Source organism: Cyanistes caeruleus, chromosome 6, assembly GCF_971803275.1.
Source record: "Cyanistes caeruleus chromosome 6, bCyaCae1.hap1.1, whole genome shotgun sequence".
Taxonomy (NCBI): domain Eukaryota; kingdom Metazoa; phylum Chordata; class Aves; order Passeriformes; family Paridae; genus Cyanistes; species Cyanistes caeruleus.
Window position 1 is genome coordinate 28,017,263 of NC_141706.1, and position 27,228 is coordinate 28,044,490.

At 44.9% G+C, this 27,228-nt stretch overlaps 1 protein-coding gene across 2 annotated transcripts in view; it reads left to right on the forward strand.

The window, feature by feature from the left end:
- Nucleotides 1–27,228, forward strand: part of HSD17B12 (hydroxysteroid 17-beta dehydrogenase 12) — a 119,010-nt gene that overhangs the window by 36,323 nt on the left and 55,459 nt on the right. The window contains exon 1 of one of the 2 annotated variants that reach the window (XM_086892242.1): nucleotides 17–313. The exons of the other annotated variant lie outside the window; for it this stretch is intronic. Coding sequence (XP_086748368.1) covers nucleotides 145–313 — 169 coding nt within the window. The 5' untranslated portion in view covers nucleotides 17–144. Of the gene's footprint in view, nucleotides 1–16; nucleotides 314–27,228 lie in introns of those variants that run through there. 2 annotated transcript variants of the gene reach the window in all.

A 27,228-nucleotide genomic window follows, 5' to 3' on the forward strand; every position in this document is an offset into this window, starting at 1 on the left:
CGGGCGGGCCCGGCCGCGTTGCCGGGTTACCCGGTGGCTGAGCGGCCCCTCCGCCAATCGCGGCGGGGCGGGGGCGGGCGCCGTGACGGCTGCGGGGCGGCGGTGGCCGGGAGGGCTCAGTCCGGCCGCGGCAGCCTCCGCAGCATGGTGGCTCCCGCCGCGCTCCCGGCCGCCGGCCTCTTCTACTGGGTGGGCGCGCTGGGCGCTGTCTACGCGGCGGTGCTGGCCTCGTACCGCCTGCTGACCGGGCTCCGCGTCTGGGTGCTGGGTAGCGGCGCGGCCGCCGTGGGGCCGGCGCTGGGCGCCTGGGCAGGTGAGTGCGCGTCCCGGCCGCCCCCGCCGCGGCTTTTTCTACGGTGCCCCCTCCGGGCCGGGGCAGGGACCTCGCGGGGGAGCGGCCTCGGCCTGGCGGGGAGGGGACGCGGGCGGCGAGGACCGGCCCGCGGGGGGACCGGGGCAGTCTGGCGGAGTACCCGTGGGGCGGAAGCCGGGTCCGGGACGGGCCGGCCTGAGGCAGCGGCTGAGGGGCCGGCGGGTTCCACTGCTCTGCCGGGTGGGCCCCCGCCGAGCCGGGAGCCGTTCTCAGGCTCCCTACGAAACGTGCGAGGTCAGAGCGCGCCGGTCGGGTCGGTCCTGCATGAAGCGCCGAGTGTCGGGACTTGTGGGCGGGCGTGCGAGCACGGCGTGTTTGAACTTGGTATCTCCGGGGCGGCCGGGCTCGCAGCGCGGCTCCGGGGCCGCGCAGCCGGGGCCGCTCCGCAGTTCCCATCGCGGCCGGTCGGTGCGCGCCGCCCCCTCCGCGCCGGCCTCGCACCTCATCGCTGACGTCAGGCCCGCCCCGTCCCCGCCGCCCCCGGAGGAGCGGCCGCTCCCGGCGCAGCGGGAGCCGGGGACCGCGCGGCCCCCGCCCGGCACCGGCAGCAGCGGCGCTGTCCCGCGGGCGAGCGGCGGCGGCCGCGGGTGGCCCGGGAGCGGAGCCGTGCTGGAGCGTGAGGGAAGCGCCCTGCCGAGAGCGGCGGGCGAACGGCGGAGCGGCGCGAAACTTGTGCCGACCCCGTCTGCTGCGGCAGCTCGGCCCTCCTCGGTCCCGGAACGCGCTCAGGAAGGGGCTGAAGCACGAGTGGCCCTCCCTGTGGAGGGGGTGACAGTAGCGGTGGCAGGGAGGGGCGGCGGCAGCATTTAGCTGGCATCCCCGAAATACAGGAGTGCTGTGGAAGTACAGCAGAGGCTGTTACCAGGGTGTTTTCGGCGCTACGCTGCTCTAACTTTTTTCAGTACTTCGATTCCTGGTCACAGAAGCCACGCTGGGGAAAGACGGTTTCTTCCGTCTGAGTCTGCCACTGCCACTGTGGCCTTTAAATAATGATGAGGCGAGAGAAATGGTTTCTCTGCTGGTGTAACAGATCAGGCCAAGGGAATTTTCAAATCCATTATTGGAAAAAATCATTGTAAAGGGCAAGTCCTGTGCCTGATTGGGAATTAATAAGGTGGGCCACAAAAATAATTGTAGCGTGTAAGAGGTGTGAGTTTAAGATGAGATGACAGTTTAAAAGGCTGCAAAAGGTACTTCCTTCCCTCAAGGGGAGTAGGAGGACATCAAGTGCTCAGCTGCTGCGGCTGCTTCCAGGTGTCAGACCTGTAGGCAGAGAGCCCTGCAACAAGCTTGTTTGATTGCTGGGCTTATGACTGCGCTCCCCCACAACCTCTGCTTCGGACAGCACAGATCATACGTGAACATATGTCTGGGTAGTTGAATGTCTGCTTGTGTGAGACACCGGTAAACCAGCAGTGCTACTTGCAGCATACACAATGCCAGAGCATGTCATGAGTCCTGTGTGCACAGGCTCAAAGTGCAGCAGCCGTGCCTTGGATAAGTTGCAGCTTTACTTACAAATAACTAAGGCCCAGGTCTTCCTTTCAGCTGGAGAAATGTTATACCTGTTAAAGATGTGGCTGGCACAGGACACCCAAACCTTTGATTTTCTAATATTTGTTTTGCATATATTACTGCATTATCAGTTGCCTGCTGACTTGTGGTGCATCCCAGAAGTCTTGGTGGCCACTTGAGTTTGTTTTGCATTGTTTCAAGCATGGAAGTTTGCAGTGCTTGAGCCAAATGTCAGTTTATCAGCTGGAACCACAAACTGTAAACAGCAGATCTTCCCACAGTCACATCCTCGAACATCCAGAGAACTGCAGTGCAAATGTCCTCTGTCACTGTTTTGTACGAGCGTGGTCAGCAGTGGGCCACGGTATGTGGCCAATGGCTGTTCACAGAAGTTGTTTTATCTCTGTCAAGATTGTGGTCTTCAAGGCAAGGAAGAAGAGGAGCACTGGCAGCACAGCTAAATTCTGTGTTTATTGCTCTGCTCTAAAGTGGGAGTATTGCTGCAGTGTCTAGGAGAATGGAGAAATGAGAGTGGTGATGCCTGCTGTCAGGCAAGACATGTGGCCATCATGAGTTAGCTGTTGTGTGTGCAGCTGATGCAGGTGAGATGCTGCTTTATTGGGACAGCTGAAAAGAGGAGAGGTTGTCTTAGTCTGAATAAGCACTGGGGTACTTTCCCCTGAAGTTTATTATGGCTGGGCAGGCTCTCTGTTTACTCTTATGGAAAGGAGGATGGAGGCACTACTGCAGATGTGTTGAGTCACCTTGAGAATTAGGAAAGTATTAAGTCATACTGTAGGAAGAAGTGCATTTCCATTTTTTCTGATATTTAAAAAAACAAGTGGTTTTGATGCTAATTGGCTGCTGGAGTTACTGGGTCAATGTATTCTTTTTAGTTCACAACTGGAGAGCAACTTCATAAAAACCCTAAAACACAAGTCCTTTTGGAAGGACTTCTTACTAACCTTTAATTCTTCTGCATGTCTGAAATTGAGTTGCAAATTCTTTCCTTTTTTTCTCAGAGGTTTTTTTTGACTGCTTCTGTCTATGCTTGGTCTAATTTACTGGCAGTTAGAAGGAGGGGATGTGAGGAGGAGGAACAACTACGTGAGCTGATAATGTACTGTGGGAAAATTAGGTTTGTACTACTTGAGGTAGTAGTAGTAGTAGTAGTAGTACACTTCTTTTGACAAAAAGTTAGTTTTTCTATGGTCACTATTATGTGTGAAGGTCTGTAGGCAGCTTTTCTCTCCGTATAACTTGCATCTGGCTTGATTTTTGGGTACTGTACAGTGAAGTACAGTATAGAAGTTGGGTGGATGTCTCAATGTGAGATGGGTGGATCTTGAGAGACTATACAGTGGAAACTCCTGGGTTGAATGTTCTACCTTCAGTGTGCTTCACAAGTTGGTAAAAGAAGATAGTAACAGCTCCTGTGATTGAAAAACAATGTAGCTAAATAAAGTACAGACTCATCAGGACCAGAGTGCCAAGGAGTCATTCTGAATTCACCAAGAATACAGCAAAGATGTGGCTGTTCCCCTGCCTTCCTCTAGGCAGACAGATGTGTTGGTAGTGCTGATTGTTGTGATCCATAGTGGTATTTCCTTAGGTTGGATGAGAGTCCTATTCTTCTCCAATTGATGGTAGTGGCAGGCAGCCACCTTGCTTCTCTGCCATTGAAAATTGGGTGTATTCTGGAGTATAGAGTGTCTGGAGCAGGGAACTGTCTGCTGCTGTTATAGCTCCCATTTGGAGAGTTGCCGTGTCTCCTATTTTAGGAAGCTGCTGCTTTTTCAGGAAAACATGAAATCGTTTTTCTGCTCCTTCCCTTCAGTAACTTGGTGAAATAAGTTCAAAATCCTGTTATAATTTAGACTGGGAGGGACCTTAGGAGGCTTGTAGTCCAACCTTCTGTTTGGAGCAGGGTCAGCTGTGTAATCAGGCCAAATCAGTATATGCAGATAATCAACTTTGTATATTCAAAAGACACTGTCAATGCAAGTTGGATTGATCTGGTACTCTAAAGCATCTAACATCTTGGTTGTGTCAGTACTTGGTTGTGTGGATACTTAAACTTTTTGTTTCTTTTTTTCCCTGTCTCAACATGGCAAATATTTTGATGATTAATGTGATTCCCCCCCCCCCCCCCCATTTTCTGTAGTTGAAACAATGTGTTAACTGGAAATGAAGTTTGTTTTGATTGTGAGATTGGCCATATGACACTTGAAGAAAAGTTCTGCTTTTTTTCAAGCCTCACAGTAGTTTAGAAAAGCATCCACTTCTTCCCCTAATGCCTTTGATAGAGTCATGGTTGAATAATCGTACATTTAGTGGTTACAAGATGTCTGATAGTGGTGATGCTTTCTCATGTGGTGAATACAGCTGTACAGTTGTATGTGGGCCAACAAACGTTTGTGAAGATGAGCTTGCCTTAATTAAGCTTCTTGGAGTTTATTTCTTAACATACAAAATTAACTTAATGTGGGCAATTTGCTCTAGGTTTCTTAAAAAAGAATTTGTAGGAGGTCGTTAATCAGGATGGTGCTCTCAACTGCCTCTAACTTTCTGTAAGACCCTTATTCAGTCTTAAACCATTTTTTTTCCTGTGTAAACATTTTAAAAAAATTAACAAAAACTTCTTAGAACAGCAGCAAAGCTGGGTGACCCTCTCTACTTTCTTGCTGGCTTCTTTTGCTTAACAAGGGCCATACATAGTTCAGCATCTAAAAATAGCAACTTGTGCACTAGGGCCACTGAGGGAGGCATGAAAAATGTAAGTAACTGGGTACATGAGTAGTGGAGTAGATACTTCTTTGTGTCTGTACAGTCAGGTCTTTCAAAGATTAAGAATACAGGGGCAGTTCTCAAACTCTTGTTGACTAGTAAGTTGAGATAATAACAAGCTCTATAAATTAGACCTTACTGATAATATTATTCAATTAATAAGATGTGATGCTTATGTCAAGATGAAGAAATCTAAGAAGAGGACTAGCTGGATTTTGTGCTTGTAAATGGTTTGAGTTAGATTCCTTCTGTAAACTGGTGCTTTCTGTGGTCCCTAGAAATGATACCTTATGAAACAGACCCTGATCCTTATAAAGTTCTTGGGGTATCCTTAATGAAATAAGTCAGATGGTAAAATATTTTAGTTGCAATATAAGAAGTCCATACAGAGGACATTCACTTCAGTGCTATCAGGTGCTAACTTGTTGATGACTTTGAGCAGCTTTTGCAATCAGTGTTGTTTTTCAAACTCCTTAGCATTGTGAAATAGTTGTTACCTTAAAGCTTCTTAGTCTTCTGCAAGCAAGTTTCAGTCCCGATTGCACAAGAAAGTGAAGTCTTGCTTTGCAGGTGTTTCACAATGTGCAGTGACAAATAGTTGACAAACCATGTCACAAGTCACTGTTGCAGATTTAACAGCCACCCTGGAGCGATGTGTGATGAGGGTGTAGTTAGTAGGGAGATGGAGGGGAAGAGTGTTTCAGCCTCTCTGAGTATTACTTTCCCTGCAGGATGTGAGCTCTGCCCAACTCCTCATTTTCCCTGTGCACTGTGCTTGGCTGGTGTGTGCAGAGCTTTGGAGGGAGCTTCTGATTATCTCTTATTCTTTAGCTGAATCACTTATTAGGGATTTATCAACTTCAGCACTTCAGATCCATGGTGAAGGTTTTCTGGCCTTGTTCTCAATTCTGGACGCTACCCTTGTATGAAATAAAGCATGGCACTTGTTAACTTGAAAAGTAATGTTAAGAATGTGTGAAAATATGCCAGCTTTCTTGAAAACTAACTTGTTTAGACACCAAGTTCAATTGTGACAGCTCAAGTGAAATGTACAGACTGAACTCAGAGCATATTTTGTTTTCTTGTTATGGGTATTTGCAAACTGCTTCTGAGGGGTTACTGCACTGAAGAGTGGCTCAGAGAGCATTCTGATGCAAATGTCCCATCTGTACTTTCCTGGAGTATTGTGCTCCAGCCTGTATGGCTTTTTCTTTACCTATTTGCCATGTAATACTTCCAAGTATCCATCCTAAATTTTCTCTAGTAAAAATTTAGCTGTCTGCCTTCATAGCTTGTAATTTAGGAGACTTCTGTCAGTGTATCCCTTCAGCTTTGTTGGACTAAGGAAATGATGCTCTTCCAGAGCAGTCCAGGAGAAGTGGGATCTCTGACCTGTTTCTCTAGACTTGGCAGCTCGTGCTGTGTGGTGTTGGAGGAGGCTGTAACTCCTTGAGAGACCTTGCAGCTCTTGGTGAGTCAGGAAGGCTCTTTAGTATTTTTTAAATAGGCTACTGCTATTAACATACCCTAAAATCAGTCCTGCTTCCTAGACAGTATAAAGTAATGAACCGTACTCCACTGTTTTCTGCAATTTTTCTCTCTTTCTGGTTCTTGCTTACTTCTCTCAGGTGTTTCCATTTGCACATGATGTTACTGACTATTTAAAACCTCTACTTAGTAGGATTGCACAACACTGCACTAGGTGCTTCTTTTTGCACTCTCTGGTCAGAAGAGTAGAGGGAGAGTGACTGCTCAGAGTCCAGAGGTCCTGAGTCCTGATTCTGCTGTGTCCTTGCTGATGGACTTCAGCCTTCCCCTTCTGGCTCATGCCAGCACACTAAATCTGTGTGTGGGTACCACCAGCCTCAGCATCAACCAAGCCTCGTAATCTACAGCTCTGCAGTTCGATTCAGAATATGAGCAGACTTCGCCATGTTTAGCTGCAGGAGCAGAGAGATGTATATGGAGGAGGGTTAAATGCTGCAGTACGGTTTCTCCATCTGCAAAAAAACCCAAAAAACAGCTAATGAGTGGAGGACAGATGTTTGCATTAAGGTGAAAAGAATACCCATCTCTGATAAGCAGCATGAGAGGGATATGCTTAACAATTTATTAGCCTGGAGATGAATAGCTGTGATTCAAGCTAGCTCATTCATTCTCCCAGTCTTCTGTGTGTTTTAAGGTAGAAATACTTGTAATGGAAACTGGTTACTTAAAACTAGAGAATTTATACAAGGGTGTAATCTAGAGTGATATCTTGCTCCAGTTTCTTTGGTTTGCTCTTTTGTCCAGTGTGCTTCCCTCACTTTGGGATTGTCAGGAGGCTTGACCTGAGGGTCGGAGGGCAGAGCTGAGAATGTCCTTTGGAAAAACTGCAGTAGTTCTCCACCTAGGAATTATTTTTTGGTAGGTGGGTGAAACACGTTGCTCTTGGTCTTGTGAATATATTAATTCCTAATCCATAGGGTGATGATGACCATCTCTGCTATGGAAGGGATAACAGTAAGAAAGTATCTTTCCTGACTATTCTAATAGAAATGCCAAATGTGGTTCTTTAGGCCTGTATATGAACACAAACGTGGGAAAAACACTCTAACTTGTAGGTAAAACACCCATTTGTTTTGCTTGCATGGTTTCATCACTTATCTAAGTTGCTGCTTCTAGCTTCAGATGACTTCTGGTGCTGACTTACTGATAAGTTTTAGAAAACCTGGTTCTTAGAGAAAAGCAAAAGATTTTTCAGGTTGAGTACATTAATATCTTGAAATGCTAGAATTAGGGCAATTCAACTTTCTTCTCCTGTAGTACATTTAATTGCACAAAAGAATTGTACTTTAAATCTGCTATTTTTTGACTCCTGATTTAACTTTAAAATAACATATTGTTTTTCAAATCTTTGCAAGTTCCCAGATTCCTGGAATTAAAGTCTAGAGCAGTGCGCCATCACCCACTGGGTGAGTCATTAGCAGTGCTGAAATCCTGTTCCACAAAATAAGCGTCTCCAGCTCACATGGGAAGAGAGCTATATGCAAAATTTCCTACTGAGCTTCTAATTCACTCCATTGCCCTCAGCAGCAGATGGTGACACCTAAAAGCCTGGGGTTTGGTTGTAGGTTTTGAAAGAAACCTCTTGTTTAGCAGTTCTTAAAAGTGGAATGGAGATGTCCAGAAGCTGAGCCTCAGGGAAAGTAGTGCCTGTCCCATTGTTTCTTCTACTTCTTTTCCAATTTATGTTACCCTCCCTGCTTCTTTCTCCCCTGAGGGTTCTCTTGGGTTTCTCTCATGATTCAGTTGCTTGTCAGTGGTGGGAGACAGCTGGGTGGCTCAGGTTCAGGCATGGTCTGTGTACGTGCAGAACTTGCTGTCTAGTTGGCTGTACAGGTTTGGTTTTGGTTGCATGTTTGCTTTTTTTCTGTTTTTCACACCTCCCTTCTATTTTGTCCTCTTAAGCAATTGTGAGCCACATGTTCTTGAAGGGTGTATCATATCAGTCATGCCAGAGGGGACAGCTCTGTCTCCACTTCTTGAGGAGCTCTGTACTTAACTAAACAAAGAAGAGCAGACTTGAGGAGTTCAGCTCTAGGACTGTTAATCACTACAATTTTTCCAAAAGATTTTGTGTATGTTAGAAGGCAACCAAAGAAGCAGACAGGGAGAAAAGCTGTAGTGAGAGAAGAGGAATGGGAGGTGATAAGCTCAATGGGACAAAGGTTTTTGTTGCTGATGGGATGAAACTGTTGTGCATAGACTAAAGTGTCTGGTCTCCTTACAAGGTATCTAGTCCCTGCTTTTAGATAGGGAGGTTTGTGGATGTGTGTGAGGTTACATATAGATACAGAAAGCAGAAGGCAGAGAACTGTTTCTATTTCTGCAGCTGCTGCTGCCCAACCAACACTTGCTTATGCTTTCATTCTGCTCTCCCCTACATTCTACTTCACCACTGGATCCTTGTTCAGCTTTCACATTCCTCATCTGTGACTGGCTGATTTGTTTTTCCAAAACTCTTCCATCGTTCTGAAGTCTCTGGAAGACCTGTTTCCCATAGGCTTCTGCCCCTTTGCTCCCTTCCCCAAGATTCTTATCTTGCCAGCAAAGGTGATTAATCTATAAACTTGTTATTCTCTATTATTTTGCATAAATATTTTTTTCTTCAAAAAGGTGTACATACCCAGTATTCCTGCTGTCTTAGTCTCATCAGCCAAAGAGCCCTCCATCCCCCAGAGTGTGGATTCAGTATGGATCACGAGTCAGATCTCTAACAGGAGGGAGAAGCAGCAAGGATAGGGCAGTAAAGGATCACTGCACTGCTGGAAAAAGCTGCTACTCAGTCTGTAGTTGAACAAGGCATTAGAGTAAGGATGTTTGCTGTTTGTTCCTGCCCTTAGTTGTCCTGTGTGTCCAACCCAGTGTTTACATGGCATGGCAGATAGGGATGTGTTTGCCTATCAACTTACAGGTGTGCTTCCAGGCAAGTTACCTGTCCTGATACAAACTCTTTCCCTAAGTATTTTTGTCCTGGTAGACCCAGATCTATGGCAAGACTTTAGGGGCTCCTCAGCTTTGTGTTTGTTCCTAGATTTTGATCTAGAACACTCCATTTGGTGGACTGGCTCTTCACCTTGGGTGTTCACTCTAACCTCCAGAGCCGTGTTCATGTTTCTTTGCACCAGAATCAGTTTGCTGACACTCACATGGTGTCAGTTTACAAATGAGATGCCTTTGGTCACAAGAGTGAGTGTGTGTTTTTACATCATGGCTTTCTGATGTAAAAGCTTGGTGTGGAGAGAGAAAGTGTATGGAGGGCTCTTATCTTGCTGTTTTCCTCCTCACACTGGCACTGAGGCTGGTCTTTTTGTGTGGTGATCTGGTTAAGGAGTGTGCCCTGCAGAAAGTTAGTCCCTTGGGGCTATTTATGCTCCATAGACTGCTTTGGTCATATGAATTCCAGTGCTGGTGCAACAGAAGGGAAATTTGGTAGTATTATGGAAGAGTATGTTGGAAGATACAGGTGAGCCCAGTGGTCAGCTTGAGTTGCTCTGAGACCAGGCTGCTGCCAAAAGAATTGCAGCTGCTCTGCTGCTGGCTGGGAGCTCTCACTGCTTCTGTTACATTGCCTCAGTCAGTGTGTGGTGGTGATGTTGGTGAGGTCTGCTTGTGTGGCTGACCTCTAACTCTACAAGGAAGACCAGCTGCAGTCAACCAGGTCAGCTTCTTGAGCTGCCTGAAAAGTGGTTGGCAATCAGATGCTGAGGAAGCAGGTAGGCATGGATGGTTGGGTGATGTCCTGCAGCTGAAGCTGGCTGAAACTGAGCCTGAAATTGCAGGAGGAGACTGTTGTCAGTTCTATTGCTTGGTCCCATCTTGATGGACTGTTCCAAAGTTTTGTTTTACTTGATTCTTTTGTGGGTCAAGATGGGTGGCACGTACCTCTTGTGTGTTTGAGAGGATTGTTTATGTGTTGCAGGGTATGATTTTAGTCCCTGCTAACAGGTTTTAACTAGCTCCTTTCCTTTTCAAAGACTAGGATAATGGTGTTGTATTGGTTTGATAACTAAGTTTTTATTAATTTTAAGAAATAAACCTCTTTGTCATTCTTTCTACAATAGTTTATGGTATTGTTCTTCCTGTGACCTTGTCCTTGGGGACAGACTGGTTGTGCTTGGCTGTTTTTCAAACTCTTAATCTGGTAACCAAATTCTTGATGTTTTAAAGTGTTTGGAAATGATGGGGTAGGAATCTGTTAATCTGAAAGTCTTTGTAAGCCAAGAAAATTTAGTAAAATGAAAAAGGTGGATTTTCAATCTGCCAGCTATGCAGAATTTTGGTAGTATTTCATCCCAGCTGGATTTGTCACTTAGTTGCTGTTGCTGGTTGTGGTTAAATCAAAGTGTAGAGTTTCTGATGTAAAACATTGCCTTAGCAACATATGAAAATAATGCATTTGTTCAGAAAAATGTGTAATGTTCCAGCATAGACTAGCTTGTTTCAGTCACCGTTAGTAAGCTTTTGATTGAAACTGTTTCTTGTGCACTAACCTAGAATTAGTCTCCTCAAACAGACTTTCAGCACAAATTATTTACTAAGTGAAGAAGCAGATTTGAGTAACAATGTATCTTTTTTTATAAATGTATATTGTTTTAAAGTTGCCCTTACTGTAGAAGTTGGTTTATATATTCATTTTAAAGCTTTACTTTGGGGGGAATTACTGCTATGGGGATGCATGTAAGTAGGGGATGCTGATTAAAACTTATAATGCCCTGTGTGGTACTGTATACACATATTCTTACTAGCTTACTAGCTGGATTTTCTTCCATCTGAAGTTTGCTGTTATTCCTAAATCTTGGAACAGTGATTCTGTTCTTAAAAAGCTTTTTTTTTCCCCCCCTTTCTCCTTCTCTTCCTTAAGGAGTCTTAGTTCCTTAGATGCAAGCTACTTTGTCTAGCCACAATGGCCATTTTCAGCAGGAATGATGCACCTAAATTGACTGCTGTGAGAGTTTGCATGTGCAATGGGCTGCTCGGCCTCTAACCAGGCTATGCTGTGCCCCAGCTGGCCTATGTTTGTCCTGGTGTGCATGTGTCCTGGTGCTTGTGGGACAGCAGTGTTCTGGTGAGGTGACACTGGCTGAATGCGTGGTAGGAGAGGTTTACAGGGCCTGAAGGAGAGCAGCAGAAATCCTGGAATGGGTACCACTGCAGGGGGAACTTTATTAAATTTTGAGGGGTCTTTTGAGAGGCTAGAAGGACCTGTGGATAATAAATCTGTTTTGTCAGTCTGGTTCTGATCAGTGAACTAAAGGTGCCAAGATCACTCTACGCAGATATGTTAAGAGCAGCCTCCATTGCTCTTTCTGGTGTCAGACTTCTAAAGTAGAGTTTTCTCTTGGACCAAAGAGAGAAGTTAAATTGCTGGCCCCTAGTCCCACTCAGAAAGGAGCTGGGGAAACACTAGGGAAATCCTTTTCTGCTGTGGAACCTATAAAGTTGTCTAAATCAAGGAGTCCTTGAAAAGTTGGGATAGGAGGGCTGCAAGAATGGGATGTCAAACAAGGAAGGAAAGCAGCAAGCAGAAGAGAGATAGGGCAGGAGGTACCTGAAGTCAAACAGGGAGCCTGAGGGGTACAACCTATTGAGCATGCTGCTTTCCAGAGCATCCTGGAAATTGGTGAAGGTTGTTCTCCCTTTATAGCATTGCATCTGTGGATAGGAAATGTTGCTGAAAATTCCTCCTTTTTTTCCGAGCCGTGGCTGCCGGTTTGCTTGCTTGGGACAAGCTGAAGAGTCCTGTCACCACTTGCTTGTGTGGACTCTGTAAATGAAAAGGGCGTTGGGGAGACTGCAATGAAGACCTTGGAAGGAGCTTGTAGTGGACCTTGACAGGGGAGTGCTGTATCTTTGGTTTAACTCTCCATAGAAGTCTCCACTTGGTCAGGGACAGAGCGCATGTTAAAGACAAGGTGAATAGTGCTGTGCTTATGCCAGTGTTCCCTGATGGAGCCGGAGCTCAGCGGGACCTGAAATCCATGCGTGGTGTTGGCTGGCCCGGAGGTCCTTCCCTCTGCCGGGTGTGCCCTGCTGCTCTGTGCTTGGGACAGGAGCTCGCAGGGCTGCTGGCCACGAGCTACGGGCGAGTTCTCCGCTGCGGGCGGATCCTGTAAAGGCCGGCTGCGGAGACCCGAGGGGCAGGCGGCAGCGAGGGATGCGGGGAATGCTCTGGGCTGGGCCTTAGCTCAGCTTGGGCTGGGCGCGCTGGTCCTTTTGGAAGGCAGGCGCTCGGGCAGTGCCGGCTGCTGGCCGGGAGCGAGGATCCAGCAGCTCGGGATCGAGCAGCGTGCTTGGTATCAGGGGCTGCTCGCATCCTGCGCCGTGACGCGGGCGTGCTGGGATCAGTGTTCGGGAATAGGACGTGCTCCTGGCACGCCGGGCCGTGCCTCACGCGTGGGCGCGGAGCGGCGGCTGCAGGGCGCCGGCGCCTCCGGGCCGTGCGTCCGTCCGTCCGTCCGTCTGTCTGTCCGCCCCCGCCCGCCCGGCGCGGCGCAGCAGCGCCCCCTGCCGGCCCGCACGGCGCGCCGGAGGTGCGGGCGCTCGGGGCCGGCCTCCCGACGGGACCGACCCCGCTCCGCGCTGCCTCCGGTGGGCGGCGGGGGAAGCCCGCCCCGCTCCCGGGGGAGCCGCTGCCCGCGGAGGAAGGCCGGCCCGCCAAGGGTTAATGCCGCCTCACCTCAGCCGCCCCGGCCGCGGCGGGAGGGGGCGGAGGAGGAGGAGGAGGAGGAGTGGTGCCGTCACTGCGGCGGCTCCCGCGCCGTTACCTAACCGGTGACATAACGCGCTCCCTCCGCTCCGCTTAAGAAGCGCCTGGGGCCATCACGGGGCCCGGCAGACCCTGCGGGGCGGTGGTGGGGGCAGTCGGTGTGACCCCTGCCGGGAGCGCTCGGCTTCCTCCGCCCTCATTGCCGCTCCTCCCGGGACGCCCTGGCGTCCCGCCCCGAGGGGCAGCGGGGCTGCCCCGTCCGAGAGCCGGGCGGTGGTCGGGGGGCGCTCCCCGTGTCCTCCTCCCGAGGTTTCCCGGGAGGCAGGGGATCGGCGGGGCTCCGTGGGAGCCACCATCCCGGGCCCGGGGATGCGCGGCCGCCTCGCGTGCCAGGGATCCTGCCAGGGACACTGGCTAGTCCACGTGCGGCCGGGGGGGCCGGGACAGCCTGCGCCAGCCCAGGCACTGACCGCAGGCGCTTCCTCTGCCTCCCTGCTCTGCCAGCGAGAAGAAAGTGCACCCAATCAATCGTAGCTGAAACATTTAAGGAGGCGTGATGGGAGCCTCGTTTCCATGGGAAAATCTGGGGAGTTTTCCACCGGGGAAATACTGCAAGTTTTCAAGGGCTTGGAGTGAAATATAGAAGGCATCGGTGGGCGTTTCTTTATTTAGAAACGGGAAAGCAAAGGCAGTGTTGCCCGAGTTCTTCCTTAAATCTTTAAGGCAAGCGCCTATTGCAAAACAGTGCCGATACGAATAAAACAGTCAAGGATTTCTAGAGCGCTTTAACGTAAGAGTCTCCCTAATGCTTTATGGTAATTTATCGAGGGCATTTCTCATGAGACAACTGTTGCCTTCTAAGTTGATTAACTTGGGCGTGTTAACATTATTCATATCCTCCTTCCCCCCCCCCCGCCGCCGCCGATGGATAGAAATACTTAATTAAACCGAACGTAATTAAGAGCGTGGGATGGAAGGGACCTCTGTGGAGCAGTAATTACCAAATATTCTCATTCTAGCTCAAACTATATCTATATATTTTAGGATAAAAAACCTGCAGCGTGGCGTTCAGGTTCGCTGGGTTTCCAGCGGCGCAGGGTGGCCTCTCAGCGCTGCGAGACCCCCTTTTTTTATGAATGGTGGGGCCGTGCTGGATTGAGCGGCCGGGCGCGCTCGCCGCTGCCGCGGGCTGCGGGCAGAGGGCGCTGCCGGGAGCGCTCGGCGAGGCGCGGCTCGGGCTGCGCTCCGCGGATGCGGGACGCCAGAACTGCCCTTCTGTGTTCCCCGCCCGTGCAAAGCTTAGGGTGCAAAATGTGCTTTTGGGAAGCAACGTACTGCGGAGTACCTCACACTTCTTGTAGGCAGGGTATCTTTGGAAGAGAAGTTTTTTTGGCTCTTCAGCAACTTAAATTTCTGGAGGTTGTTGTTTGTATGAACCACCTATTTGAGTAGATTGTTTCTCATCATAATTAGGTAACTTTCAAAGATAGTGGAAATGTAAATTCTTCTAGTGCTACTTCTCTACGTTTTAAGGCTTACTTTTATAGGATCTTGACAGCTGAATAAAGGCTTGTCAGCTATGGCATCTTTTATCTGTGCTTCTCTTTACATCTTTTTAACAGAGTAGCGTCTACTAAATATGATCCTGAAGCTTTCTTTGCCTCTAACAAGCCATGAGAAACTATTTCCAGTACATCTGAGAGGACTCTACTTTTTAACAGAAATAAGTGTTATTTAGAGTTGGGGATTATGAAAGATTTAGAGCCATTCCTACCATAGCATGAATATGCTTATAAGCTTCTTGTGGATCTTGGTATATGTGTGGTTGTGCTTGAACCTGTGAAAGGGGACACCCTGAAGGGTGTTTTCCTCTCTTCCCAAAAAAGCTACTTTAGCAATTGGTTTGAGTAAGATTGCACACATTCTTTATTCCAAAGTAGCAAGGGAGAAGGAAGGAAGGGTTTTATGTGGTGATGGTTTGAGTCTTGGATAGCAACAGGTGGTTTAAATGGTCCAGTCCACCTTTTTTTTTGTCCTTGAGAACTAATGGTTTGGGTGACCTGAGTTTTTGAATGTTTCGAGTCATGAGAACAGAAGCATAAGAATCTACTAGAAGATCCAACATTGTCTCTAATCAATATGGTTTTGGTTCTTGCTTAACGTGAACTACTTGGCTAATTAGCTAAGGTGTCTTCTTATTCTAAACTTTTCCACTTTATTATCCATTTTAAGTGCTGGAGACTTTCACCTGTAATGGTCACATTAGTTTCAGTCTGCATTTATCCTAGACAAGCTGCCTACAGATGTAATGAGGATTGTGAATGTCCTGCAGTTCCACAGTTCTGCAGCCTCAAGTGAGGAGCAGTGGGCTGGGTGAGATAGGAGCAGTTCTTTCAGCCTCTTTTGTCAGTAATGTTTCTTACTTCCATGTCTGATGTGACACATGTTATGTGGCTGCTGTGCTCTTACTTAGTCTCAGTAAAACCATGAGGAGCTGGCTATGGAAACTGGTCTATTCTTCTGGCTTGTCATTGTTCCTGCTGTGCTGGAGTGAAGCTGATGTACGTTTGTACACTTGTTTTCTGCTGTATATACATTGAAGGGCCTGAACTTGCATTCTGCAGTTGTTATCCACCTGATACCTTCACAAGGCCTTGTAAAATTTCCAGTGTGATGCTTTCCATCCTGCTGTTTAGGGGTGTCAGATATGGAAGTCTCTGTGCTCCAACTTGCAGGTTACACATTGCGTATGAGTTTTGTTGCCACTTCAACTGTTCTGTAGAATCCTTATTTTCATACCTCTGTGTCCCTGGAGCTAATGCTACCTTCTCAGCGTACAGCTTGTTTTAATGTTGCTTCTAGCTTAAATGAATAAAATATCACTGGGTGTCTTCCTGCTCAATTTCTGTTCTACTTCTGAGCAGTCAGTCTCTTCTGAGAGAGCAAGCTTCTGAATGAAATCTCTTCAAGTCTCACCTCTTTGCTGTTGGATTCCTTTTTCCCAGATAACCTGGGGATCTTGCAAATTCTGCTGACATTTGCTTCCCTACGCTTGTGTTGGTGGGGGAGGAAGTGAATACATAGTGTGGGTGGTGGGGAGGCAGACCTTTTCTGCTCCAAACAAGAAGTTTTGTCAAGCTTTCCTACTTCTGTCTTTCTTGTGTGCTACATAGCACGGTGAGAACTTGGAAGAGGGAAGATCTTGGAGCTGTCCTTACACAAAGCAAATGCTTTTGCTGTCCCTAGAGCCGTCTTTATACTTGCTCTCCCACAATCTGTTAGTGCACTCTGGGAGCTGAGGTGTAAAACTTGGGAACATGATACACATACAGGAATATCTCCTGAGCCCTGAATGCTGACTGGCCGTGACTGATAAATGGATGGTATGAAACAGGAGGTAAGAGCTCTTATATGTCCCCTGCCTGTGTTAATAAGCAATGGACTCGAATTCTGCAGGGCAGCAAGTTTGGCTCATGGGTTTGTGTAACATACACACACAATATATTTTGTCCATGACCGCACATTCAAAACTTAAAGGCTTTTTTAGAACAGTTGGATGGTGTCCCCTCCCATGGGCCCCTGGAGGCAAGAAGTTAAATAAGAGTAGTTTCTTGGGTAGTTCTGATTTTGGGATTAACTCTGGGGGTTTTGGGAGGGAGCAGATGAAAGTGGAATTTAAAAGGGGTCAGTGCAAAACTTATCAGTAAGCTTGACTCTGTCACATGGAGGTCCAAATCATGCTATTGTAGAACAAAAAGGACCCACAGATCCAAAGAGCTGGAAAATCCCTATTTATTTTAAAAACAATTTTAAAAAGCCCTAGCATTTCAGAAACTCTTCTTGTATTTTAGAATTTTTAGCTGTTGAAAGTCACTTAGCAGAAATGTGTCTTAACAGTTGTCTGTTATACACAAGAACTTCTAAAAAGATCTCCAAGAATGGAAACAGCTTGGGGAAGGATTAGATATATTAGCTTTGTGGGCTTTTCAAAGTCTTCACAAAAATTCAGCAAGGAAGCCAAGCTGCTTTGTATTTCAATAGAAAACCAAGAGGTTAGAAAAACTCTGTACAGTGTTGTGTAACTTTGTCATATACACTGCAGGGCAGGTGTGTTTGCTGAAAAATGTATAGATACAGATTTTCTCTTCACATGTAGAATCTGTCTCTTTCTTGGAAGATGAAACATGAAAAGGAGTGACTTGTGTGGGTAGTAAGTGGGTGCAGAGAATGGGAAGGTGACAGTGCAGGCATATTAGCTGTCTTGAAACACGTTTTAGTATGGCTTGAGCTCTTAAATTAAAGGTTCTGGGAGAGCCCTTGCAGCTATTGCATCACTTGCTAAAAATAGCATCTGTACTGCATAAGGCAGCCTGTCTGCAGTGTGGATAGTCTTGAGAATTTAGTGCTTCTTATGAATGATGTTCAGTCATTTTTACTTCTCAGCTAAGCATGTTTTTAATCTAAACTGTGATAGAGAATGAAGCAAAAGGTTTTATTTTCTGAGGGTGGGGTGAGTTTCAAAATAGCATTGTCCACAGTTCTGTGTGCAGCATGATTCTAAAAATACATTTTTAAGCTTACTGAAATTACAGCTTAAAGGCACTGATAAATATGTTCTTATATTGTAATTGTCAGGGGAGGGGAAGAAAAAAAACTTCTTTGTGCAGTATGAGGTATTCTGCTCTTCTCATCAATCACTTAAAATTTAGCAGAGGTTTTTTTTAATGGCAGTTACACAATGCAAGTGAAATATAATGCTAATCTGAATTCTTACTAAAAAAACACCCCACAAACCCCAAATCCCTTCTCTTGAAAATAGAATATATGTTTTACAGTGCTTTTTTCCCTTCTCTTATTTTGAAATCTTAGTCAAGAATCACCAGCAAAGGAGTGTGTTTGTATTCCAGTGGTGTTGCTGAACCAGACAGGTCTGCAGCACAGCATTTTATTTTTAGACTCTAGGTTGCCATTTTTATCCTGTAAAAAATATTCATCAGCGTCTGGGTGACAGGCCATCAATTTTTTTAAATGTGTTAGACCACGTTTTTGCACTTCTCTCTATTTCTCCTTTTATATCCTGCTATATACATTTCTTTTTTGGGGGGACAGGGAGAGGGTATGGATTTTAATTCATGCATTAGATTTTTCAATTCACAGATCTTTAGCGTCACACGGTTCATTCATCTTCTGTGCTCGGCTGCTTACGCAGCTTTGCTTATTGTCTGCAGAGGGTGAACTGCTCTGGTGCAAGCAGCAAAAGCATGGGATGGGCAAAACCAGCCTCCTGCCTGACTGGTCACCTCAGCTGCCCTCTCTGCTTGCCCCAAAATACCTCCATGTGGCTGTAGTAGTAGTTTCATGTATGGTTTTGGGGTGCTGGTGAGGTATAAAATTACTTCCTGGATAAGCTAGTCAAGGTCTCTTTGCAATAAATGTATATGAGCCAGCTGACTTGTAACAAGAGAAGATGGGAGATATCTTCTGGTGTGTAATACTAAGAATTGTTTAGTGCCTGGCAGGAGGGGCTCACAGCCACACAGTTGTTGGGTGGCGAGGCAGTAATTCACTAAATGTGAATCTGCAGCACAGATTCTATGGCAGGAGTGCCACATTGCAGTTGCTTTCTAGGGTGGTGGGCTTCAGAACCTCCATACTGCAGCTGTCCTGTTTATGCATAGAAAACCTGAGGCTTTCTTAAAGAATTGCTTTGTGTCCTTGAAGAGCCTCTAGGCTGGCAGGGAACTGTTGTCATCAGAGCAACTGGTACAGCTGATGGCCCCTCCCTTTTTCCCCTGAACCCAAACATGGGAATCTCTCTGTAGCAGTGACAGGAGCTTGTTTTTGAGCGGCTCTTCGGTGCTTTTGGTGGTGTTGGAGAAGAGTTGTTGCTAATGGGAGGTGGATGCCAGGAACAACTTGCTGCTGGAGCCAAGTTAGCTTGTAACCCAAGGGGGCCTCACCTCTGAGGGTGATGGGTTTCATGGTGGTCTGGCTGCTTCCTAAGACTTTACCTGAATCATGGGATCTCAAATACTCAAAGGGAACTGAGAGAAACAAGAGAAAAGAGTGAATATACTCTGTTAGTAGCTGAAAGTTTAAGTCATCTGTGTCCTGATTAGTTTTATTTGTAATTTTAAAAGCTTTTGGAGCACTGGTATCCAGGATGGCTTGTTGTGGCAGGGCCAAGCTTATGATAGTAATAAAGGTATTCCCAAGTGTAAGAGCAATACTATTTTTAGGATGGTTGGTTACTGACACTTTTGGAGTTAGAAGTGGAGATTTCGTATATTGAAACTATATCTCCACACATGCTAAACATACTTTAAGGGGGAGAAAATGGACAGGATTTTGGTCATATTTCTAGAGACATTGAAAGTTGAGATCTTCCTAAGGAAGGTTCTTGGGTACAGTTGTACCCATTTGTGTACAGAAAGATAACATATTGAGCTTGTGGTGTGACTTGTAACCTCCTTAAATGTGTGTAATTAAAAAAGTTGCTTATCAAAGGTAGACTTTATCAGCCCTATTAAAGATACACTTTATCAATCATATATGATGATAATACAACACTTTCTCAGGGTTAGAACTTGTTTTTGCTTCTGCACAGCTAAATGGCTGTCCTGATTTATGTCATCCTTCCTTAAATATGGAACATTCCAATTTTTCCGCATCAGAATTTGGAAACCCTAAGGAAGTGGCTTATGGAAGAAAGCAAAGTGGTAGGTGATATTTCAGAAGAAATTAAGTAACCTGTGTGTTTGATTTCCTTCATCTATTTTGGCAATGATGGTTTTGAAACCACGTTGTAAATAATTGGTTAAGGATTGGAGACTAGATCTGAAATACCATAAATGATAGTGGTATCCAGATTGAAGGAATGTTACAGGAAGAAGAGGTGAGGCTCTCTGTTTCCCTTCTCAGGGGCTGTTCTGCAAGGAGGTTTGTTGGGTGAGAGCAAGGCTGGATGAATATATGACTTGAAGGCATTCCTTAGCTTTTTAGGAGTTCAGAAAACTCCATATGGAGGCACACAGTGGTTCTGGGTGAGCTACTTAAGTCTGGATGGGCTTCTCAGCTGAAAGTTGGCAGGCTGTGTTGTGAGACTATATTCCTGAGAGTCTCCATAGTCTTTCTGTGCTTCCCAGTTTGTCTATTTTTGGTATATTGTTGATGCAGTGAAATTCTACTCCGTGACTTGCATTTGAAACGAAGTTTTTAATTCTGGGAGTAGGGAAGGAACATGGTGTTTCTAATATGTGGAATATGGTTAATTTGGTATTTTAAATGTACTTAATTTTTAAGATTAAATTTGCCATCTGCAAACCTATAGTCCAAGGGAATTCTGATAGAGGCTCCCATTAAAGTGTTTCCTAAATACCATATACATTTTGTTATATCCATTAGATTCACCTGTTTAGTAATATATAAAATAACTTGAAAATCCACAACATCAATTTAAAGGACAGAGAGAAAGTTAAGCAAAGTGACCAGTGTCATTGCTTGCCATGATCAAGAGGTAGTGGAGAAAGCACCAAATCCCAAACTAGCAGATGAGTTTCAAAAAGAACAGAAGGAGGTGATACTGTCCCATGTAGGATGTAGTTCAGCTGAGTGGCTTCTTGTTAAGTCTGTATTATGTGCTAAAGGTTTACATGGATTTAAAAAAAAAATAAAAAATAATACCTTAATAGCTTTGTCTCATGTGGATTTGTCCAAAATCACCAGCTGTGGTCCACTAAATTGCAAGCTGGAGACAGGAGGAGCATCCTGGAGAGATACCATTATACTTGACTTCTCAAAATCTCCTCTCAATACCTCTTGTTGACGACTAACAGAGACCAAGTTTTGGGTTGGCTGGATCTCTGTTTTGAGCTGGAAGATCTGATCTTGGGATAAAATGGTTATACTGTGAGAAAGCTTGTGTACATTGTGCTTTTTTTTTTCCCTTTGCTTCTAGTACAAATGGTTGGATGTGTGCAAAGGCAAAGGAACAGGTGAATGCTAACATGGGGTTTTTTTTCCTAATAACCTAATGTGTTGGATGTGCCAAGCTCATACAGAATGATGCATTATGCTTAAAATACACCCAAACTTTCATTTAAAAATTTCTTCAAGACTGTGTTTTGTATAACTGCAAATAATTCAGATCCTAGTCGTGAAGCTGTGAAAGGTCAAAGTGTTTCAAAGGTGCAGAGAAAAGGTTGTATTTAGCACTGCACCAATTTCATGCCCACGGTGTGATCTTTAAAAAGCCATTACAAGGTGCTGTTGGTTTTTTTCATGCCCCAAATGGAGACTGGTGTCCTCACTGTGAACAGGAGGTGCTTAAGTAAGAAGATTTGAGTTATTGCCAGCAGGATAAGGGGTTCAAGAGGGAACCCCTTCCTAGTTCCAGTGCTTCATGGAACCAGAGTCTCTGCTCTCTTAGGACCACTGTGCATTTGACTTACATGTTGTTTTTCTTATGTACAGCTAGCTTCACTTAGCCCCTTTCTCATGGAGAGATGAACAAGACACTCTCTGGAAGTCAAATTGTGTGTTGAGATGGTGGGGGAGGAATGATAATTTCTGCGATGCCCTCTGACAACCTGAGGAAGTGTAGCACCATGCAGTCGAGAGAATGTATCAAAAACAATAAATAAATTACAGTCAGGCTTATTTTGTTTCCCATTTTCTGTCAGATCCATTAAATGGATGTTAATGAACAGATTCTTGTTGTGAGTTTGTAGCTCTACTTCCACAGTTAGCTGTGGCTTGACCTGCATTTCAGATCTCCTCCAGCAGGTCAGGTTCCTTACCCTTATTCTGCTTTTCAGAGTCAGAAATAGGGTGGGTTTTTTTTCCTTCTTTGGGGAATAGTGATTTCCAGTTGGTCACAACCAACCAACTTATATTGTCTTCCCAATCTTGGCCTAAACTTTTCCTTTTCTGGTGATTACCCTACAGGAGCTTATGAAGAGCAATCAAAATCCTTTTAAACTCATCTCCCAGAACAGCTAACTCTAAATCATCTTAGCAGCCCTTTTTTTTTTAAATTCTTTTTGCAGCTGTTCCCATTTAAATTACTTAATGTATTATTGTTTCTTATTACTATAGGAAGCAGCTCAGTGGTTATACATGTTGTCTTTATAGTTTCATCAGAAGGACAATTTACACACAATTTTATATGCAGACACTGATAGGTTATATCAGATAGAAAGACCAGATACCTTTTTTCCATTGCTTATAATGGTCACTTCACCTCTAAACAAAGTTAGTTTCAAATGCATATCTTGACATGTGGTATCTCCGTGTCACTGTGTAATAACTGGCAATATTATGTTTTATTCCTGTGTGGTCTGTAGACCCATGTCATTCTTTGCAGTGTGACACTATGATCCTTTTCAGGGGCTAGATTGTCTGTGAAGTTCATAGAGCATTTCCTTCTTTGTGTGATGGTCACTAGTAACAGTGCTGAACAGGATTTGTGCTGAGATCAGTTCCTGAGGAGTGTAACTAGTCATTTGTTTTTAAGCTGATAAAATTCTGGTTTTGGTCTGAGCCATTGTAGCTGCCCCCCCAGTCAGCCCCTGATGATGTTCTAAGATTCTTATGTTTCACCATATAAAATTATTTTCTTTTGCCTCATAGGTCTGGAGCATTCTTGTCTAAACTGACCATACCTTTTAGAAGTTTGACACAGTTTGACTTTTGATTAAAAATGGATCTAGTGCTGCATTTTATACCAGTCTCCGCTTTTTGTATGTTCACAGTTATTCTGACACCTTGCCTAGCTTTGACTTGAAATGAAATGCCCACAGCTTGCCAGGATCACTTGTTTATCCTCTTCTACTTGCAAATGTTGGCTCTTTGTTGCCACATCGCTAACTGGAAATTATTTTTCTGCTTGCTACTAATACTTGGTGAAAGAGGAAAAACAAATCTCAGATTTATTTTAGTGACTTCTGATGTAAAATCTTCTTTCAGCATTGCAGGTTCTAAACCCAGAGGCCATTCTGCTGGCTGCTTAGTTTCTTCTCAGAAAAGTGGCTTAACTATGCGTGTTTCCAGTGGCAAACACACTGAAAGCCCCCAGATGGTGCCAGTCCTGAGCTATCTGGTCTTTAAAACGTTCGTGTTGTATTCACCCCCTCCTAGAGGCAGGAAGAACCAGAAATGGTAATTTGAGTGACCTCTATGCATGTGGTTTTTTGGCCTGGTCGTGCTTGCCGTGACAGTCAGCATCTGTCACGTATTTCACAATGATGAACAAATGAGAGGTTGTTTTTGCTGAATATTAATGCTATGCAGTAACTCTTACTGTAGTGTTTTACAGAGCACAAGGCAGCTGTAGCCTTTGCAAATGCTTAACTCGAACTGGCTTGAGCAGGTGATCCAAACAACTTCTTGCTACTGCAGAAAGTTTAATTCAGGGCAATCTTGGTTTCACCTGACATTTTCTGGATCAAAAGGCTTAAAAGCAGCAAAGGATGGGGTGGGGGCTTCTGAATAGGATAACAGAATTTCCCCCCTTCTCCCAGACTCCCATGTCCATAATGCAGCAGCCCTTGACTGACAGGAAAAAAATACCTTGCAGCAAAGGCTGGAGTTTGAGTGCATAAAAGACAACCAGCTTGAACTGGGAGAGCTCCCATAGAGGCAACTGCAACTGGAATTGCTTAAGCATTGAGTGTGACTTTCATGAATTCTTCAGCATGCTTTTCTTGTAGGAATTTCTAGATTGCTTCTAGTTCTCAAATCTAAAGAATCTTCAGAGTGCACTGCCCGAAACCCTTTCTTGCTGTAGTTCTGGGTGAATTGGGAACTTGTCAGTGCTGTGATATTTATAGAATATTTTTCTACCCACAATCCTAGCTCCTAGACACAAGCTGTTACCAAGTAAGTGTTTGGTTTTGGGAATTGAACCTTTTTCTGTAGCCTGTCTTTTCAAAGCCTGACCATTAGGTGTTAGCTCCTCTGTGCAGAAAGAAAACCTTTATATGAAAAAAAAAATAAAAAAAAATACTGAATTTCTAGGATTCCAGCTTGGGTACGGATCTTTGTGATGAGACTTCCTATTTCAGCAGTTAAATTGAGAATAGATGTGAAGTTTGTCTTATTTTTTGCACAGAGTTTTCTGTTTTTATTTAATAAAAATGCGGGGAGTTGCTGCTGTCTTATTAACTTGCAGCCGGCATGCTTATCTTCTTTGTTCTTTGTTAAATATGAGCTGGCATGTGTTAGACTGCGTTAGCGTTCACTCTTTGGGACTTCAGTGGTTTCTAAATTTGGCATTGCTAAGCCGGTGCCCTGTTTGCTTGAATCAATTGGGGCTGCTATTTTTAGCAACAAAAGGGAATTGAAATAGCAATTTTCTTTCCATGTAATGGATCCCCAAGAGGATTACTGATGTAAGCTCTCTGTCATCCTGTATTCTCCCCTTCCCCAAAAGCACTCAGACGAAAGGCAGCTGTCATGGTTTGCGGCTGTATTAATCTTTAATCAATCGAGTGTTTTCTGCATTCAGGTGTTCAGGGAAAAAAAGGGTCACGACTAAGATCTGCCTAGAATAACTAAGCACTCATGCATGGTCTGTGCAGCCAGAATTTGTGGATAACGGCAGGGATAGATGGAGCAGCTAAAAATAGTATATGCTTCCAGTGTTTCTCCAGTCTATTTTTGATGCTTGATTTTGATAAGGTTGATTGGAGTCTTACTAAAAATAGCCGTTCCTAGCAAGCTGAGGACAAAAAGTAGAATATTTTTAACCAGCACAGACTAAAGTACTTTTGTTGGCTAGAGATAATCTAGAAGCTTGGTATTGGTCAAATGCCAGTGATTTATATAAATCTGTAATAAATGAAGCTCTGCTTGATGCCAAGCAGGGATAGTCTTTTCTCCCCTTGCCAGCTTTTGTTTTCCCCAGGAGCTGTCATATTCTTAATATAGCCTGTGTGTTTCGTAGCAGAAGAATCTCGAGTCTTCAGTTATTTATGGGCTGTACTTTAAACCTATGCTAAGGTTAGCTGTGCTGTGAAGTTTCTCTCAACTGTATTGCTTTAGCAATACACAGAGGGTCCTAGTTTCTGTTGATATGTGCTGCAGCTGGATTCTGTGCTGTGACAGACCCTCACTCAATTCTGGGTTCAGTCTTGCAGGACAGGGATGGCTCTTCGGTGTGAATGGAGGATGTTGCAGACAGACTAGCTCTGCAGTGACCATTTTGACAACAAATTTGAACACTTCTCAGGGGATCAGAGATGTAGCTAAGCTACCCTTCTTGAAATCTGTTAGCTAGCTTAGTTTCCTGACAGGAAAAGGGTGTAGGTATTCCCAAATTGCTGGACCCACATCTGTCTAGGGAGAATAACATTGCTGGTGGCCTGAGTTCTCCCTCCTGGGTAATGACATGCATGAGTGCATCTGCAGTACTCAGAAAGATTGCCTGAGAACTCTGGCTTTTCTGAATGAAAACAGGAAAATGGCTGAACCAAAATGAATTTGTAGTTTGAAGAGACTAGTAGAGAACATGTCGAATAGTTGCTAGCTTCATTGTGTAGGTAGGCAAAGCACTGCAAGGACTATGCCTGGTGCTGTTTGCTAGAGGCAATATGGATAAAAGTATTCTGTGCTTTATCTCCATTAGGCATCCCAAAAGTTCATTTTGCTGTGGAAAACGTGTGTTTGTATCTGAAGGCAGGCTTGATCTCTTTAAGCTCTTTTTTTCACTGTAGTCTAACCTTGAGTTGGGGAGTCACGAATCTATAATCTTGTTTCAGCGTGATTGCTCTGCAGAACTGCAGTAGAATTTTCTATGCTTGCTGTTGCTCCCTCTCCCTGTGTCAACACTGGTCCTTGCTCCCGTTGTGAGATGAGATGATTTCTACATGCCTGCCTCATGCTTTACTGCACCACTCTTTGCTTTTGTTTTAAGATGTTCTGGCTGCATGAGAAGCAAGTAAAAATTTTCTCCTTGGGCCCTGAATACTCTCACTGCAGTCACAGAACAGACTGCCAATGGCAGCTGGGTTCTGCCTTTGCCTGGGTTTGGGGAGGTAGTCCCTGCTTTATGAGCAAGGAATACACCTCTGTTATATCTCTTAGGAGGTGGTGGATGGTTTTTGGTGACTTCTTAATTGCCAACACAGTGGCTGTTACTTCTTATAATCAGAAAAATACGTGAGTTCCTCATAGAGTTAGTGGCACTTCCTCTCTCATATTTAGCCATGGGTTGTGAGATTTCTGAAGGATGCAGGTATTATTGGAAACATTTGTGTATTTACCCCTATGTAAGGCTTCTGGAGATGTGTCTACATTTTTCTCCCCTAAAGTACCACTGGTCATTTTAATCTTCTAGACTGAAGTCACTGTCTGGTTGCATGTGTTCCACAGGCTTGGTCTATGGCTTTTTTAATAACAGGAAAGCTGTTCCCTTTTAGTGCAAGATAACGCCTCACTGACTGGTGAGGCTTTCTAACTTTGTTTGTCAAGGGTTGCCCTGAGTTTGGTACTGGCCAGGAAATGCTGCCAATGCTTATTAACTACATCATACTTGTTGTGTATGTGACAAAAGCTATGCATTAGGAGGTAAGTTGACTAGGTGGTATTAAGTTGTAGAGAATTAGTGAGTTGTGTCAATAGCTATTCTAGTAGTGGAAGCTGTGGTTGTGGCCGTGTAGCTGTATCTTAAATTAAAGAGATCACTGTAAGAGGTCAAAAAAGCGTAGTTCAGCTTCAAGTGGGAATTGAAAAATCTGTGGGGGGAGGTATGGATTTCATTTTTAGTTCTTCTCTCCCCACAACCACATAGGAAGCAAAATTCTGGCACAGCCGTTAGGGCAAAGATGCTATACTGTCCTGAGGTAAAGATTCTGGTGATTTAAGGAAATGATTACATGATATATTAAGGATAATACTGTAATAAAAATTTAACTGTTTGTGATCTTGTGCTGATGACTTGTATATAGACAATGGTAATGGAAACATCTACAGCCTACATATAGTGTAACCTCCTCCTCCAGCAGTGTGAGCAGATGATGTTCCACACTGCTCTCATTGTTTGGAGACCTCAATACTACATTGGCAGTTTCTTTTTGCACCCTATCACTGCATCCAAAGCATGGGCAGGTTCACAGTCATTTATACTGATGTGGTGTACACTAGTGGCTAGCATGAGCAGTGTTTTTAGTTTAGCAGCTTTCCAACTTCTTGCCTACCACTCCAAATGGTGTAGGGTTTGGAATATAAGACTATTGATGCAAAACTGAAATAAAAACCAGAACTAGAAAATGATACATACATCTGTCACTGATAACAATGATTA